The 18,741-nt window shown below is 40.8% G+C and overlaps 1 protein-coding gene across 1 annotated transcript in view; it reads left to right on the top strand.

Annotated features, from left to right (window-relative positions):
- TNIP2 (TNFAIP3 interacting protein 2) overlaps positions 1-18,352 on the top strand; it is a 29,289-nt gene extending 10,937 nt beyond the window's left edge. The window contains exons 2-6 of the mRNA XM_030191121.1: positions 1,012-1,314; positions 4,219-4,305; positions 11,008-11,289; positions 13,100-13,219; positions 15,614-18,352. Of these exons, the coding sequence (XP_030046981.1) occupies positions 1,012-1,314; positions 4,219-4,305; positions 11,008-11,289; positions 13,100-13,219; positions 15,614-15,892 (1,071 nt within the window). The 3' untranslated portion in view covers positions 15,893-18,352. The remainder of the gene's footprint in view (positions 1-1,011; positions 1,315-4,218; positions 4,306-11,007; positions 11,290-13,099; positions 13,220-15,613) is intronic.
- The last annotated feature ends 389 nt before the right edge of the window (positions 18,353-18,741 follow it).

Raw genomic sequence — 18,741 nt, 5'->3', positions numbered from 1 at the left:
ACAATATAATTAAGACAGACAAACAGGAAAAAATAAGAAGGGAATTACTAAGGTAGGAATGATAAAACATGGGTACTGAACAAGTAAATATGGCTTAGGAGTTAAAAGCAGCATCAACATTTAGAATTGAGGGAGAAAAGTGCTGCAGCTTTTGGCTAACCTGTGCTGCCATTCGGACTGTAGTTGTGGGACTTGGGTCTAGTCCTGGCTTTCCTGTGACGTAAGTGTAGTGCACTGGTGAAAGCCGAGACCTGTCCTGGATTCATGTTCCCAGCCACTGCTTGCTGTGGGACCTGGAGTCAAGTCCTTGTGCTGCCTCCCTTTACACAGGGGTGTCCAACCTCGGTCCTCAAGGGTTGGGTTTTCAGAATTGCCCTAATGAATATGCATGAGATTTATTTGCATGCACTGCCTCCATTGTATACAATTAAATCTTATGCATATTCATGGGGGGAAAATCATGAAAACCTGACCTGGAGAGGGCTGAGGTTGGACATCCCCTGGGTAATGTAGCCATGGGAGTGTTTGTACTGAGCTATTGCTGTGTAAGCATGCTTTAATTTGTGCTTGGTATAGTAGTCCTGGAAAGCCAAGGCTAGACACCAGTTTTGCAATGTTGCAGAGCTAGGCTGGTGACTCTGTAAAGCACACGTTTGTTTTCTTAAGCTGAAAGATGTAAAGGGCAACATGCAGTCATTAGTGTGGTCACAGATCAGTATAGCTAAAACAAGTCTGCGCAAACTGGGAACTTCCAAAGTATTTTTAGCTGGTAACTTGAATGTCCTGTTATGCTCCTGTTTTAGATAGCTCTGCCAGGGCGTTTTTTTTTTTTTTTTTTAACACACACGAAAATTGTGGACATGCTAAACGTTAGTGACGCCCATGGGAATGCATTGGCATCTCTAATGTTTAGCGCGCGCCTTAGTAAAAAACCCTCACAGTCCTTTTGAAGACAGTTTTCTCTTTTTGCTGATAGTCCATCCTGATGTTCTGTTCTTGCCTTTTGCATAGGAAGTACAGCGATTGAATGAGAAGCTGAAAGAGAGAGACAAGTATGCTCTGGAGCTCAGCAGGCAGCCGCAGCATGAGAAGGAGCTGGAGATTGTACGACTGCAGAGGAGCCTGGCAGAGAAAGAGAAGGTGCAGGCCACCAGCGAGGTGTTGTGCCGCTCTCTCACTGATGAAACTCACCAGCTGCGCCGGAAGCTGGCAGCCACTGCCAAGATGTGCCAACAGCTGGTGAAGTGCATTGAAGAGAGCCAGAGGAAAGAGGAGGACGCTGAGGGGCAGCGCTTCACAGGACTCCATAATAAGGTACTGATGCCTTTCCAGCTTTTGAAGAGCAAAGATGGAATGACACAACACAGGCTGCCACTGCTGTCAGGGGCACTTAGCATGAGATCCCCTGTATAGGAGCAGCATAATGGGTCCTTTTACTAAGCTGCGTAAGCGTGTACGTGCGCCAAAATGAAGTTACTGCCCGATTACCGCGTGGCTCTTGTGGTAATTTCATTTTTGGTGCGCGTCTGGAAACAGGAAGTTACATCAGATGAGGGCGGGACACAGGGAGGGAAGGTCCAAAGGGAGGCGGTCTGCCGCTGCGCTTTTACACGGAGGTGAGTGCTGCCGATTTGAATGCAGGGGGCCCGGTGGTGGACGGAGGGGGGGCTTTGGGCGTGTGGAGACTAGGGACTGTGGCCTGAGTAGTGATTGGGAGTAGTGGCGGCGGGGCCCTGGGGGGCAGCCTTGCCCCGGGCCCGGCTCAGTCTCTCAGTGGCCCTGCCTACACTACCGCAAGCCACTTTTCAGCGTGCCTTTGGAAAAGGACCCCTAAGTTTTTGTAAGAGTATGAGACATCTTGGCACCACTTGATATACATAATTTCTAAAATAGACACATTACAATGTCAAAGCTCCCATTTCCTCTTCATAGTTGAAAAGATCTTGCCCCATCATTTACTTGAATGTACCTCCTCTCAAATTCCTACATACGCCTGTTGAAACAACAAGGTTTTAAGCTCTTTTAAACACCCCCAGGTTTTGCATCGCTCTCATTTCCTGTGGCCAATTATTCCATAATTGGGGTCCAGTCACATAAAATACTGATGAATGATATTCTTCCAGCTTGATTGCAGACCTCTATGCTCACAATGGCCAATAAATCCTTAACTTAGTAGCAATAATTACAGAGACTTGCTTCAACAACACTTTAAAAAACATACATAAAATTTTAAATCTAATCCTGTACTCTATAGCTAAAAAATCAAGATTCACCTGAGATTGTTCTTGTTCTTCATTTATGCCATAAGTGATTTTAACTTTTTTTTTTAATCACTATATTATGCACAAATTGTATTTTGTGTTTCAATGACGCCACTTTAAGGGAAGGTTTTTGCCTGTGATGAAGTAGAGATCCATAGAGATCTACACAGATCGATATAGCTCTTTAAACCTTTGTTTTGGTTTTGAGCTACTTTGAGGCTTTTCCTTCCCAGTTTCTAGTATAAGTATATTTTTTAAAAAATCCGTAATGTTACATTTTGTGGATTGCTTTGTTTTTTTGCGTTGGTAATCCCGCGCCCCCTTTTTTGTTTTAACAAACAATTGGGACAGACATTTTTGGACCTAGCAGGTTTTTTTTTTTTCCTGTCCTGGGCTTCCAGTTTGGTTGGAAAAGGGTTGGGATCTGGCACTAAGAGCACTCATTCGTAACCACATGGATCTCAATCACACCAGTGGCAGCCCTTGACCAGGGCCAGACACTAGGGCTCTTTTCAGAACACTTTGATCATGGGCCCTAAATCCAGGCACTAGGTGTTACTGATGGGGTGATGACTCCTGACGTCTCTGGGTGTTATGAATTTTTTTTTGCAGTGGGCTAGCATGTGATTCTCTACTTATTTCTTATGTTCCACATATCCGTCCTCTGTGTGGATTGAAGTTATTGCCACTCTTTGCACCCTTTCATTTGGGGCTTGTTCCATTATAGGAATGAGCACTGGTAGAGCAGAAAAATCTGTGCAGCTTTCCCGTTAGTCCTCTTGTTGTACCCCCTGAGTTCTGTGTTAGGGTTCAGAAGTTCAAATGTTGGTTGTTCCGATACTAAGGAATTTGAACTATTTGCAGCAGGATTATCTGTCTGGGCCTAGGTCACTAATTCTCCTATCTTTACAATCTGTGTTCCACAAATAAGAGACCAAATTCTTGGAGTGAGACACATGCAGATGAAGAAAACACCTTATCTTTGTAAAATTGTACTATTGCAAAATGTATATGGTTTAAAAGCCATGTTGGGGACAGTGATGAACCCATGACCTTGTTGTGCTGCTGGTTGCCCTGCTGTGCCCTGCCTTGGCGTATCCATCTGGGAGTATGTATATACTGATTAACCCTGAATAATTATTGGTAGCAGTTCCGATCCAGGTTCCTTATAGTTCTGCCTCCAAATACACGGTCCCCTGAACCTGGAATGTTTCTTGCGTTAGTCTTTGCAGGTGGTGATGGAGGCTCAGGATGTGTGTTGTATCAAAAAGACCTATGAAGATGGGGGAGAAATAAGCGAGTTCTTCAACCCTAAGGGATAGACAGAGCTACAGCTTAGAGCTCCCGCCAGCACCAAAAGAAATCTTGATTTTTTTTCACAACAGTTTATGAATTCTGATGCAAAATTGAAACACAGCTTATACATAATAGTCATTGATACAGTGCTCAGAGTTATATACATATGAAGGTGGTTGAGTAAATCATTTGCAACAGAAAAGACAGTGGGAAGTAGACCATGCACCCAAGAAAGTCAGGACAAAAGTTCTTGAATATTGCAGTGATCAGAGACTCGACTCGATCAGTGTTTCAACAGGCCTGCCTCAGGAGTCTTTTTTTTTTTTTTTTTTACTAATCTGAAAGACTTTCAGAATCATTCAATATCAAATATACCTTGGATATTGGTACTGTAGGTTGGTCTCTTCCAATTATGGTAGCACTGCATTTAACTGCAGCTACTAAATGACGTGGAATTAGGAGACTGCCATACAGCTGAACTACAACAAAGCCTGTCTACAGGCTGCTCAGCAGAGCTGCTCTCTTGACCCCTTGGGCTACTGGTTCTAAGTAGTAATTTGTGATAGGTTTCAAATTTTTTTTTGTCCTTAATTTTAAAGACCAGGACTCCTTTTTTTTTTTTTTTTTTAACTGTATTTCCCTTTTCTGATTTGCATTTCAGTTTCCAGACATTGACACCCCACCGTTTGAAGCTATCATCTGCAAGTTACAGGAAGAAAACAGGACATTAAAACAAAAAGTAACTTATGTGAGTAAATTTCTGCAATTTATACAATGTAATGCATGCTGGGCCATTTAGTTAAAGGTGCACACTATCTGCTGCATGGCCCGTTTTGTACCTGTGGGCTTTGCAGCAGTTAGTATGCACTCACCATTAGTTACCAATTAAGTTATGCTCATTGTTATAAAATACGTTTCAATTTCTTTGCAGAAATTAAGGCACCATATATAGAATTTGGGGGATAATTTTATTTGACATTTATATCCCGCATTAGCCCGAGTAGAACTCGGGTTCAGTGTGGTTTATGTAACAACTAGTAAAAAAGCCCCGTTTCTGATGCAAATGAAACGGGGGGCTAGCATTGTTTTCTTCTGTGTGCATGTGGGAGTGTGTGTCCCTGCCCTCTGGCCTCTCTCCCCTCCCCCCTCTGAGTCCTTCACTGTTACAGAGCCAGCGATTTGATTTCGTGCTCTGCTGTTTTCCTTCACTGACTGTTACAGAGAGGGCGGGGCAGACACTCATAGGGAAACTGGATATCTCGCCCCCTTCACACTTCCGGCTGGAGGCTTCATAGAACGTTGGTGTTGCCTTTTATATAGAGAGATTAGAAATGCATGAATCTGTTCAAAGTATATTAACAGAAAGTAAAATACATCATATATGTTTAGACTAGTGAAATTTGAGTTAGGAACAGATGTAATTAAATACTTAGTGATTTGAGCTAGATAATTGAAGTATGGAGGAAAATGATAAAGGGCTAGGATTATCTGGGATAGACAGAAGTAGTTGGAGGTGGGATAAGGTAAAAATGCCATGGGTTTATTTGAGACGAGTGCTTATTTCCTTAAAGGCTAGACTGAAGTGAGTTTTTTCAATAGACTTCGTAATAACAAATAATCAATCATTGGTGCATTTGATGGTTTTAAATAGAGTTTCAAATTTTAGTGCCTTGATATGAAATATTAGCAGAATGGATTATTTTGTAGGTTACTTTCTTACAATTTGGGAAATGTAGATAAGATATTCTCTAGACGATTTAGAGGCATTACGTGAGGTTGTTCAGGTATATTGGGGCTGAACCATACAAAATTTTGTGAATGAAGGTACATAGTTTGAATTATATTCTGTCTTTTATTGGTAACCGATGCAAATATAGAAGGGAGTTTGCTTTGGCGAAGCGTGGTAGTCTGAATATGAGACGTGTGGCAGCATTTTGTGTTTTTTTTTTTTTTTAATAATTTTTTTTTTTTAAAGAGATCCCCTTTAAGTCCTGCATAAATACAGTTGCAGTAATCAAATTTTGTTAGGACTAGGGATTGAACTAGGGTATGGAAGACTGATTTTGCGAAGAATGGTCTTAGTCTCCTCAGTTTCCATAATGAAGCCACTTGAGACCACTTTGGAAATTTGGCTATCTAGAGTAAGGAATTGGTCAGTTGTGACTCCTAAGATTTTCATAGTTAATGGGATATGTGATCTCAATGGTAAATGATTTAAGATTTATAGCGTGATGAGGATTAGTAACTATTAAGAATTTAGTTTTATCTCTGTTTTAATTTGAAATTGGATACCCAAGATTCCATTGGAGAGATACCTAAACTGATGATAGGAGTAATTTCATTTATTTCTTTAGTGAATGGAATATAGATGGTAATATCGTCTGCATAAATGAAGACCATTTTTCTCCAGTAAATTGCCTAATGGAATCATGTTGTTAAATAGGATGGGGGACAATGGAGAGCCCCACAAACAGGGGACCATGCTGATGAAATTTTACCTGATTGTTTTACTTGGTATGATGTAGACCTTAGGAAGCCTGAGAACCATTTGAATACAGCTCCACAGATTCCGTAATGGTCAAGGATGTTTAGAAGGATATTATGATCAACAGTGTCAAAGGGACTGGATATATCAAATCGGAGTATTAATATTTTATTACCAAAACCTAAATTCTCTAAATTTAGCTAGGAAGGTGGCGAGAACAGTTTCAGTATTGTGAGAAGGTCTAAAACTGGATTGTGAGCTATGTAAAATGAAGTGAAGTTGAAGATAGTCCATTAGGTGGTGCATGACTAATCCCTCCATTACCTTTACCAATAATGGGATGGCCCTGAGATTGAACTCAAACATAACTTTAATGCTAATAGCTTATGAGTAAATTAGGGGCTGATTTGAGAAGGTAACTAGGGTAGTTATCAAGTAGGCATTGTGATTTAGCTTATTTGTGAAGAATGCATTTGACTTGATCAGCTGTAAGTGGGTGAAAGGCTGACCAGATTGTCTGCTTGGGAGCATAGTGGTGAAGGATCATATAGATTAAAAAAAATGATCTGTTAGGGAGTTTAGTTCTGATTTTAATTATTGTCTGTTTGAAATATGATGCCAATTGATCAGCTGTTGGAGTGTTTGTAGTAGTTACAGGTTGAGTATTGAATAGCTTATTTACTAGTGTGTAAAGTTTTCGTGGATTAACTTTTTTTTTTTTGCCTATAAGTTTTGAATAGTAAGTGGTTTTTGCTTTGATAATCATGCTCTTGTATAATTTTAGAAGTTTTTTCCAATTAGTCCATTGTTCACTGGATTTGTTTTTGATCCAAATTCTTTCTTGTCTTCTACATTTACGTTTCATTAGAAGGAGGTCTTCGTTAAACCATAGAGAACTTTTTTGGTCGGGATTTGTTTGTAATTGGTGCAAGTTCGTCTAGAACAGTTTTTCAAGTGTCGTTCCATTGTTGGATGACATTAGTTGGATTAGAGGAAAGTAAGTTACAAAGTTGTTCCCATTTGACCAAAATTTTGAGGGGTCAATTTTACCTCTGGTTTTGAAGGTATGTGATGTGTTAGTAGGCTTAGATGAATGGGTAGATTCTTCCCAGTTTAGCTTGAAAGAAAGGCTGCTATGATCTGACCAAGGTATTGGGGACCATTGTGGTTCAAATATGTGAAAGTTAATAGGGTCTATATATTTGGTTGCTAATAAATCTAGCTGATGTTCTTTGATGTAGGAGGACATTTCCATTAAAGAGTGAGAATTGGCAGACATAAGGAAATGAAGGAATTGTGTAGTTTGTAGATTAGTAGCATTTTCAAGGTGTACGTTGATATCTCCAAGCATAATGATATTGTCATTGACATATGTTGGAAATGACTTGTGTCTTGATAGAAAGACTAAAGTAACTAGTATAACAAGATTTTTAGCAAATTCATTATACAGTACTGAGAAGTGATTTTATTTATTTTTGGTAACTGTGTGTAATGTAATGTGAGATAAAGATGGTGAAGAAACAGTGTTGGTTCCTAATGATGTTAGAAGGTTTTTATCAATTCTTGCAAACAGACAAGAAATGGTAAATGCTGTCTATTGGACTACAATGTTAAAATGACCTGAATTAGAGTGAGGAGTCAAATAATGAGAACATAGAGGGGTACGAGAGAAACTAATTATACATAAATGAGTTAACAGTAAACTCACTGACATCTGTTCAAGTCCAAGTAGCAGGAAATGATGCACTTTGAAATTCTGCTATTGTTGACTAGGTCAGTGGAATGCATTTGTCAAGTTACTCTCAAAGTTGCTCACGAAGGGTATCGACTAACAAACCTGTTCAGAGTCCTTCCGAAAATGATGCCAAGTCCCACACAAAGAGGTGCAAGCCTTGGCAGTTGTAGGCAGATTCAGTGTGAAGCAGGAGCCGATGTCAACCTCTTGGCGCACCTTCTGATTGCTTTGTTGCACTACAGTTGTAAAGGAAGCTGTGGTATAGCCTCCTAGGTGGACTGGGGCTCTGACCTACAGATACTGATGATGTTTAGAGGATGTAGGGTGGATTTTGATGCTTCAGTAGTTGTATTCAAGTTCAAAGAGGATAAGAGACTTTTATTAGGCATCTTGATAAAATTCGAAGTGACACACAAAAGGACGTGTCCCTTTGGCACGCCCCTTCAGCAGAATGCCTGAGGTGTGACGTTTCAGAAGCAGGCTGCCTATTGTGGGAGTTGCTTGCTGGCATCACCAACCATCTCCCTGGTTTGATATTGTGTTGTGAAAGATGGTAGGTAAGAGCAGGCTATAATGAAGGTTGGAGCTCATCAGCTCTAATAAAAGTGTAGGTTACTGTAAAAACGGGAGCTCAGCAATTCTAATAAATGTGTAGGCTGCTGCAAAAGTGGGAGCTGAACAGTTCTAAAGTAAGTGCAGGCTTACAGGGAGAGTGGGAGCTCAGCAGTTCTGATGGGAAGTAGAGCCTCAGAAGCAGACTGCCTATTGTGGGAGGTGCTTGCTGACGTTGCCAACCGTCTGCCTGGTTTGAAATTACATTGTGAAAGATTTTAGATGATAACTGAGTAAAGCCTTCCCCAGGAGCAGGCTACAATGAAGGTTGGAGCTCAGCAGCTCTAATAAGAGCGTAGGCTACTGTAAAAACGGGAGCTCAGCAGTTCTGATGGGAATGCAGGCTTACAGTGAGATACCAAAAGATACTAAAGAAGCTAACAAAAGTTATTTCTTGTTATCTGAGACAGACAGGCGGGACCATAGTTTCCTTGACCTTTTAAATAAACAGGTTTTTATTTATTTATTGGGATTTAGTAACCGCCTTTATGAAGAGAATTTAAAAATTAAACTTCAAAGAAGTCATCTGCCGTGCAAAATCAAACTGCTCATGAAGTAATACTAGAAAGATAGGGTCTGTTTCATTGCCATTTCATGCTAATTGGTCATTTTATTTTTCCTTTCTGGAAAGTGATTTTAATAACTTGACCACTCAACTGAAACTTGTGATGCAAGTTGCCACTCAGAGAGATTTTATACATGGCCTGATAAAACACTTTAAGAGCAATTCACTTGGCCTAAAAGGGTGAAAGAAATGTTAGTGTAATTGAAAAGATGACAATACTCAAATTTTTGAAAAGGGATTTGTGAGCTTCTGGGAACTAAAAACACACCACACACATACTTTCCAAGTCCACTGAAAGATATGTGATTATAACCAGGTTTTGCAGGTATCCATATGGTAAAAACACTTTGATTTAAACCCACTGGCATTAAAAGGGTTCACTGTGAGGATTTTGAACCAGCTCAACCACCCCCCCCCCCCCCCCCCCCCCCACTATAAGTATTATCACAACTCAGCCTTTGTAGCAGCACCTTTTAATGACAGCAGTATTGTGTGTACGGTTACTGCATACCTCGCATTTCAGATTTACTTTTTTGAGATGTGGTCCTCACCCTCTTACTAGCTTTCTTTTTTATATTGAAAGTGGAACTGGCAGCTTGATTAGCTTAGCTGGCTGAGTTACTACTACTTAACATTTCTAGAGCGCTACTAGGGTTACGCAGCGCTGTACAAAATAAACAAAGAAGGATGGTCCCTGCTCAAAGGAGCTTACAATCTAAAGAACGAAATGTCAAGTTGGGCAGTCTAGATTTCCTGGGTAGAGTTCAAATTCTCTCCGGAGACTGGCTCAGAAATAGAGCACTCTACACCCCTTTAGATGGTATGAAGTATAAAAGCCCTTTTCCTTTCTAACTCTTTATACACTGCCTCCCTTGTCCTCGCTTGAGTCCACAAGCAAGCTGCTGCAGAGAATCTAGAGAGAACCTTCTGTCAGACATGCATGTAGTCTCAAAATATGCAGTTTCCTTGTGTTCCTTTGACCTTTCTTCTCTGTTGGAGCTGGGCTTGGTATTTGGCACAATGAGCCTTTTATTCTCAAGCACCTGGGGACTTTTCACCTAACCACTGCATTGGTGATCTTCAGCTGCAAGGGGATGCTGTGCAACAAGTGTTCTATTATTTGGGGTTCATACATTATCTTTCTGTGATGCAGGGACCTCCTCTGCCGGGGGTTGTGAATACTGCCTCTTTTGCATCTGTGGCCAACGTGGGAGCCAAGTCTTGGCCAGAAAAACAAACCCAGCATTGCCAGTGAGCCACTGGATCTGATCCTTTACTTTTCCATTTATTTATTTGTTGGGATTTATTAACTGCCTTGGGTGAAGAGATTCACCCAAGGTGGTGTATAGCAGGTACAGTTTAACATAAAACTTACAATTTTGTTAACAGCATAACTATAATAAAATAACCAAGAATAAACTAAATACAATTAATGAGGTAAACTTGAAAACAGTAAATTGAAATCTAATAATAGAACTACTGTGAAACAGTATCAAAAATATACACATTTAACAGCACTGGAATTCAAATGCCAGAGATATAATACAATATTAGCGTAATACTAATGATACACCTAATAAGCATGCATTAGAACACTCAACTAACATAACTAAATGTTAAACATCCATAGCTGTCCCAGTATGTTTATGGTATTGTATTGTAAAATTGGATTCTTACAACAAATTACTTTCTTATGCATTATTCTTTATGTATCCTATACTGTTTATTGTAAGCCACATTGAACTCAAACTTGTTTGGGTTAATGTGGGATATAAATGTCACAAATAAGATATGATGGCAAAGATCTTCCACAATACAGCTCATTCATAACACTCCCTTTTAGTATGCTAAATCTCTGGGGGAAACATTTTGAGATTGAAGGTATGCTTTATTTGCATTTGTGTACAGATATGTCGTTACAAGAAGCAGGCCACCTTTTCAGATGTCCGTGGTATAATTTCTCTACTTTAGGTTATTTGTATTTCGTCCATTGGTATGAAAAAGCCATTAAAGCTGATAAATTGTTCAATGAAAGCCTTTTCTACTCCTCCAGGTAGAAGATTTAAATGCAAAATGGCAGAAGTATGATGCTAGCAGAGAGGAGTATGTGAAAAGGCTCCACCTGCAGCTGAGGGAACTGAAGTTGGCACCAGAGCATGGGAAAGGCTTAACCCCAGTACCGGCCAATGCAGAGCTGATGCAGAAGGAAATTTTCCGGCTGAATCGACACCTGGAAGAGAAACTGAATGAATGTACTCATCTTAAATGTAACATTGAACAGATGGCGAAGGATAGGATTGGAGACGGTGAACGTATGCAGATGCTAGAGCAGCAGGTTTGAACGTCTATTGTACTTTCTCCTGTCTTTCCATTTTCTTACCTGGCATCCAGCATACTCAATTTCTTTATTTTACATATAGGTCTATAGACCATTATTAAAATGGATTTGGGGAAAATCCACTGCTTATTTCTGGAATAAGCAGCATAAAATGTTTTGTACTTTTTTGGGATCTTGCCAGGTATTTGTGACCTGGATTGGCCAACGTTGGAAACAGGATGCTGGGCTTGATGGACCTTTGGTCTGTCCCAGTATAGCAATACTTATGTAAGTCAAGGGGGCTGCACTTCAGCTGGCCACTATTTCTGTGAAAGCAAAATATTTAAGTTGTGGAAATTATTTCACAGATCTCAGCAGTGACTTGTTTCATGTTGGTTCACTGCCCAGTGGCTCTATACAGTCTTCATTGGTCCTCCAGTAAATTCTAGGAAAACTTTAAATTTTATAGTTTTTAATTTTTGAGAAATAAAAAGCTACTTTGTTAGCAGATTTAATCCAGTGATATGGTCCAGGTTTTGGGAACCTGCTTCAGGGTCTGGTCCAATGCCTCAGCTCCTAGTTATTCATCAACTGATTTTCAAAAACCATACAGCTTAGAACTGAACAGGTATTAGCGGGATATAAGCCCTAAATGTAATGTAAAAGTAGAAAAAAGTAGTTTGAAATATATCAGCTTGGATAATGTGAATGTCTAATATCTTCCATTTTTCTAGTTTCGCTCTACATGCAGTGTCTGACCTTGAGGTTTCTAGTTCTGTTTTTGGCTTCGTAATCTATATTTTTGATCTGTGGTTCCTTGTTTTCATATTTTTTTTTGAGGTGTCTGTGTTTTGTGCGTGTGACCAAGGTGTGATATTCTGCTGGCGTGTAGTTTTGTCCTGTTTTCTCGCTAGGTGGTGTATTGATGTTTTAGGGGCTGATGAAATATTTACATTGCAGCCTCTTCACAAATAAGTTTGCTGCTCTTTGAGTCTTGAGAGTTAGTGCTATTCTGTTTTAGTGCTGCATTGCATTGCATTCATACTTCTTGGAGTTTCTACTTCTAGTTTGTGATTGCTTATTCTGCATTTGAGGATCTGTCTGTATTCAGACCGAAGATCCATCAAGCCTAGTATCCTGTTCCATAACTAATCCAGGTCACGAGTACCTAGCAAGAGCCCAAAAGACTAAAACAGATTTTATGCTGCTTGTCCTAGGGAAACACTGCTTTTTTTTCTTAAGTCCATCTTAAAAAACATGGCCGATAAAGAATATTTGGCCTAACCAGTCTGCCTATCCATGCCATCTACTTTTAAAGCTTAGCAGGCTTTAAAAAAGGTTTTGGGATTGGCCACTGTTTGAAACTGGATACTGGGCTTGATGGATCTTCTGTCTGTCCCAGTATGGTAATGCTTATGTTATAGCTTTTCTTAAACTTGACACACTTTAGACCTAGATGTGAAAGTTTCTGTAGCCTTATGCTGTTTCACTTAAGTCGTGTGGCCTCCTCAAATGTAGGCCTCCATTGTACCAACACAAGGCACTTATCTAAGGCTGCTTAAATCTTCTCTGTTGGGAATCTGTGGGGTTTTTTTTGCTTTGGAGCACAGTCTGCAGATGGGGAAAAAATCAGGTCTGCAATTGCCTCTTCCACAAGAGCCAAATGTGTATATGTAGTGTTTATTAATATCTATAGACATGTACCTTGCTCTATCGCTCTTGTAAAAGATGTGTGACTACAAACGTTACTCTACATGAGACTAGGAAAGGGCCTTTTATACACATCTGCTTGAGGTGGATTCCTAATCTTCCCACCTATCTCATTCAGGTTCTTGTCTACAAGGATGACTTCACATCAGAAAGAGCAGATCGAGAGCGTGCACAAGGCAAAATACAAGAACTTCAGGAAGAGATTACCCGACTACAACTTCAGATAACTAGAAGACAGGTAAGTCTAAACAGATTGAAGCTTTGGAAGGGGTCTGAATTCCGCATTCACTGGTAGGGTGTAAGAACAGATTAGTCAAACCTTTGCAAGGAATAGAGTGGCTCCTGCTTTTGAGGCTGAGGGGTATGCGCCCTAGATAGGTTCGCAATGTTTCTTGCAGTTTCTGTGATTGCTTAGCTTCCTTTTTTGTAACATTTAAATTTCTCCTACTAGTTTTATACCAGCTGAATATTTTGTGATCCTGGGCTGGAGTATAGGAGTAGCCTAGTGGTTAGAGCAGTAGGCTGAGAACCAGGAAAGCTAGGATTCAAATCCTGTTTATCCCACTAATTTGCCTTGTAATCTCAGGTAAGACACATCACCCTCCATTGCCTTGAGTAAAATTTGGATTTTAAGGTCTTGCATAGGGAAGTGGAGTTAGTAACGTCTGTTGTTTTAGGTTTGAAAAAAAATAAGAGTTTTTTTTTGTAGTTGAAAATTTCAATAAAATTTTATGTAGAAACATAACACAGAGCATTAAAACAAATCTGTTACCAAACAGAAAACCACCTGCCCCAGCAATACAGCAACACAGTACCATAAGCAACTTAAAAATGATGGTGCCAATAGCATTTCCATTCACAGCCCTCACCTCCCCTTTGTCCCCTATTACAGCTGTCTCTTAGCCAACTCTGATTGATAGCATTTGGAATCTTCAAATCCATCCCACCCTCATCCCCCATCCATACCCATTGTTGCTTCTTCCACTACCCAGTTGCAAACAACTTGAAGTGAGAAAGGAAGTGTCTTATCCTCCTCCCATGAACTGTTCAGTAAAACTTGCCTTATCATAGTTTCAATCTGTTTCCACGCAGCAAGTTTTCCTAGCTGTGCCTCCAGTAATAGAAAAGTCTGTATTATCAATATTGTTGTTTTATCCTCAGATAAACTATTATATAGGATGTTACATCATTAAACTATGTTGAGTGATACCTTGGGAGATGGGTTTGGATTTCTTCTTTCACCTCTTGGTCTGCAGGATCAAGACCTGGACTTAGTTTGTGTGATAAAATTGTATAATATCATAACTTCATTCCTTCTTTTATGTTCTGGAGGTTTTCATGAAATTTCAGGCTGCCCACTCACTCTCTTGAATTCAAGACACCATGAGGGGCATAATCGAATGGGGCACCCAAGTTTTCCTGAGGACGTCCTGGCGAAGGGGCATGGAAACCAGTATTATCAAAACAAGATGGGTGTCCATCTTTCGTTTCGATAATATGGTCGGGGACGCGCAAATCTCAACATTTAGATCGACCTTGGAGATGGTCGTCCCCGATTTTCGGCCATAATGGAAATCAAGGACGCCCATCTCAGAAATTACCAAATCCAAACCATGTGGTTGTGGGAGGAGCCAGCATTTGTAATGCACTGGTCCCCCTCACATGCCAGGACACCAACCGGGCACCCTAGGGGGCACTGCAGTGGACTTCAGAAAAAGCTCCCAGGTGCATAGCTCCCTTACCTTGTGTGCTGAGCCCCCCCCCCCCCCCCCCCCCCCCCAAAACCCACTACCCACAACTGTACACCATTACCATAGCCCTTATGGGTGATGGGGGGCACCTAGATGTGGGTACAGTGGGCTTGTGGATTTTGGAAGGCTCACATTTACCACCACAAGTGTAACAGGTGGGGGGGGGGGGGAGGGATGGGCCTGGGTCCACCTGCCTGAAGTGCACTGCAGTACCCACTAAAACTGCTCCAGGGACCAGCATACTGCTGCCATGGAGCCGGGTATGATATTTGAGGCTGACATAGAGGCTGGGACAAATATTAAAAAAAATTTTTTTTAGGGTGGGAGGGGGTTAGTGAGCACTGGGGGAGTAAGGGGAGGTCATCCCCAATTCCCTCCAGTGGTCATTTAGGGCACATTTTTGTGGCTTGGTCATTAAAAGAAAAAAGTACCAAGTAAAGTCAGCCAAGTGTTCGTCAGGGACGCCTTTCTTTTTTCCATTGTCGGCCGAGGATGCCCATGTGTTAAGCACACCCCAGTTCCGCCTTCGCTATGCTTCCAACACGCCCCCGTGAACTTTAGTCGTCCTCACAACGGAAAGCAGTTGAGGACGCCCAAAATCGGCTTGCGACTATGCCGATTTGGGCAACCCTGTGAGAAGGACGCCCATCTTGCGATTTGTGCCCAAAGATGGACGCCCTTCTCTTTCAAAAATAAGCCTGCGTATGTATCTAAATGATAGATGTATAATTTATTTTGACAAATCTGTCAGCTTCATTAAAATGGTGGAAGCTTAAAAATGTTAAGCCTATGGAAGGAGCCCAGTCAAGATGCAATGTCAAAAGGGGGGGGGGGCCCCCAACCTGAGTGTGTAATTTTTTAACCATCCTCTTCTCTTTTAGGAGGTAAGAGAGGCAGGCAGCCGATTAAGATGCCAAATTGGCAACACAGACAACACAGCTGTAGAACCGGACGTTGCTGGACCGTTGCTGGGCAGTAGCCCTGATCAGTTGAGGACTAGGAGACAGATCACAGAGTTGGAGCAATTCGAAGTGCTCTCAGCTAGTGGGATATCAGACTTGGAACGTCATGAGCAGGGAGACCTGCAGTGCCCTCGTTGTTTGAGGTTGTTTAATGATGAACTTGGTGAGGAATTTCTGAAGCACATCTCTGAATGCTGACAGTGCAGGTGAGATTTCAAACCAGAATCAAACCACTGTCATGCAGGCTTGCTCTAGCAGGTTGAATATTGACTGACTGCAGTGGCAGTGAACATGTTGGTCAGATCTTTGGAGTGTCAAAGTTCTGGGCATCCTGGGGAAAGCAGATTCCAGCCAGTGATTAAATTGAAGGGTCTGATGGCCAGACCAGCATGGTAAGGAAGTGACAGCTTTTACATGGCCCTGTCAAACTGCTAGCTGAGAGGTGGGAGAACCAAAGCTGGACTACTGACCAGATGGAAGGAGACAGAAGGACATGGAAACATTCATTAAATATATGGGATATTGGAACTATTTTGTTTCTATCAGCAAATCTCAGGAAAACAAATACTGAAGAAAACAGAAATTGGACGACTCCATAAAGAGTATGAACAGGTCTCTCAATGCACTTTTGTGTATCTGATGCCATGACTGAAATTGGATTTTGAACTTTTGATTGGGGGGAGGGGCAACGATGGTGGATGCTTCTCTGGAACTTCAAATACTGTGTTAGTGACCTCTGAATATTGCCACTGAGCTTGGATGGTTTGTATTTTTGGACTTGTTTCTGATTTGAGATTTATATTTGTGGCCCTTCCCACATTAAGTATAAGCACTGGTCATGATGGCAATGACTAAAATAAGAGACAGCAAAAGAGGTGGGTTTTTTTTTTGGGGGGGGGGGGGGGGGGGGTAGGGGAGGTCTCCAATTGTACACTTCCCTCCTATAGTTTGGCATGTTTTCTCGTTTTGTGACTCTCCTGCTGGGAAGAGTTCTCTTTTGTCTTCTGGAGGACGCTGGCACCGTTTCCTGTAACTAGCTGATCTCCCAGTGACAGAATTCTTCTGGGCGAAAATATACGTCAACCCAAGAACACTTGTGATGAGCTATGGGTTTGTAATTGCTTGCAGTTTTAGGAACTGGCACTTTACATGACAGAGATACTAGTTTATTTAAATGTTTTTTTTTTTTTAATTGTATCACTACACAGAAATTTGAGGTGAGATGTATTTTAGGTTATATGCATAAATTACACAGCAACCTCGTTATCTAGAAGATAAAAATATAAGGTGCCCATGTGTGTTTTGAGAGAGGAATGGTATTGGAATGTGTGTGAGAGAACTAGGAACTAATCTCTCCAGTACTTCAGAAAAGAGCTTAAACCAAACAAGTCTTCCAAATAAACAGGCTTGCTTCACTGTAGTAGTGTGAAGGTCCTTTGCATTCATAAACCAGCGTTCAATAGGTCTGGCAGCATTCTTAGGGGTATGTTTACTAAGGCGCGTTAGTGTTTTTAACATGCCTTTAAAGTTAAGGTGCGTTAAATGCTAATGCACCTATAGTGTGCCTTTGTGAACACAGGTCTTAATCTTATGAAATGCAGAAGCCATGTTCTATACCAAAACTTATTTCAAAGCTGTTGACATCTTAAAAATATGAATACAGTACATTTTTTTTAAATACAGGGAATAATTATAATCAAAAGTTATTTTATTTTTGCTTGTGCAAATATTGCTGTAGTATTTTGTACTCATTTATTTATTCCCCAATGAAAATTCTGGAGTACTTTCTCTAAAGAATATAGAGTAAACGTTTTATAAGTCTGGCTTGTATTGGACTGACTCTGTGGTTCAGACTGCAGTGCTGGAACATCAGGCATTCAGATTTTGGATCCCCCCCCCCTCTTCAGTTGGGGCTTACTGATGGTGGTGTACTTGGGCAAGGGAAAGGTGGCGGTGCCTGTTTCCATGGTGCTCAGCAAGATTTGTTCTGTGGCATGCCACTTTGAGGTAGACGTGGGGAGCAGGGATAAAAGACCTCAGAATCCAGGAAGTGTCTAAAGAAGAAAAATCTGCCTTAATTTACACCAGCCTCTGTCAGAGGTACTCAAACCTGTCCTGAGGATCTACAGGCCAAGTCGGGTTTTTGTGGATATCCCTGATGAATATGCATACAATAACCAGTAGATTTGCATATAATGGAGATGATGGGCATGCAAAGCTCTCTCGTGCACATTCATTAGGGATATCTGGAAAATCCGACTGGCCTGAGTACGCCTGCTCTATGTTCATTCCATTGTATGTCTGTACTTCCCATACCTGTCGTGGGGGACTTCTGCAGCCAGTCCAAGTTTTCTGGAGTTTCAAAATGAATATGCATAAAATCACTATCTATATACTGAGTTTCCCAGTTTATGCACCTCATGCATAGAAATTGTGAATCACACGAAAACCTGATTGGCTGTGGGGTCCACAGGACAGTTTTGAGAAGCTCTTATGTATGTGCTGAGTGTAATGTGTTTCTAGCATGTTATCCTTCAAACTTTTTGCACTAAAGTATATTACACTGAGTAGATATTTATACTAATTTTATTAAACTCTGTATGTTCATAGGATACAAAGCCTATTTTTGTAATAAAATTGTATTTACTTAATATATTATCACTGCCGTTATTTGCTTTTTGCAATTCATTTTAATTTAAATATTATTGATCTGAAGAAAGGAAAATAGAGCATACACCCCATGCCCAAATTCCTGGTCAGTAGTCTTCTCTATTTTTGAAGTGGGGGCCAGTTAGACCCAAAAAAAAATTTTTTTTAAATCCTGCAAATATGAGCCAGAACATTGCTGGAAAAAAGCAACTAAAATACCCTGGGTTTGGGAAGGGTTCCCTTTTTATAATGTGGTCTGACATAGTTGCTTAGGCATGCTCTGGGCACATGTAACTCTAGTCTATAAAGGTGGTGGGGATTCATTAACTGCAAACTAGAAAGAATCGTCCTAGCAAGGTCTCCTGGATCCGGATTTTAAAAGCACCAACATTCCCAAA

Source organism: Microcaecilia unicolor, chromosome 2 (assembly GCF_901765095.1).
Source record: "Microcaecilia unicolor chromosome 2, aMicUni1.1, whole genome shotgun sequence".
NCBI lineage: Eukaryota > Metazoa > Chordata > Amphibia > Gymnophiona > Siphonopidae > Microcaecilia > Microcaecilia unicolor.
The sequence above is the reverse complement of the archived record's forward strand: the minus strand, read 5'-3'. Positions and strand labels throughout refer to the sequence as shown.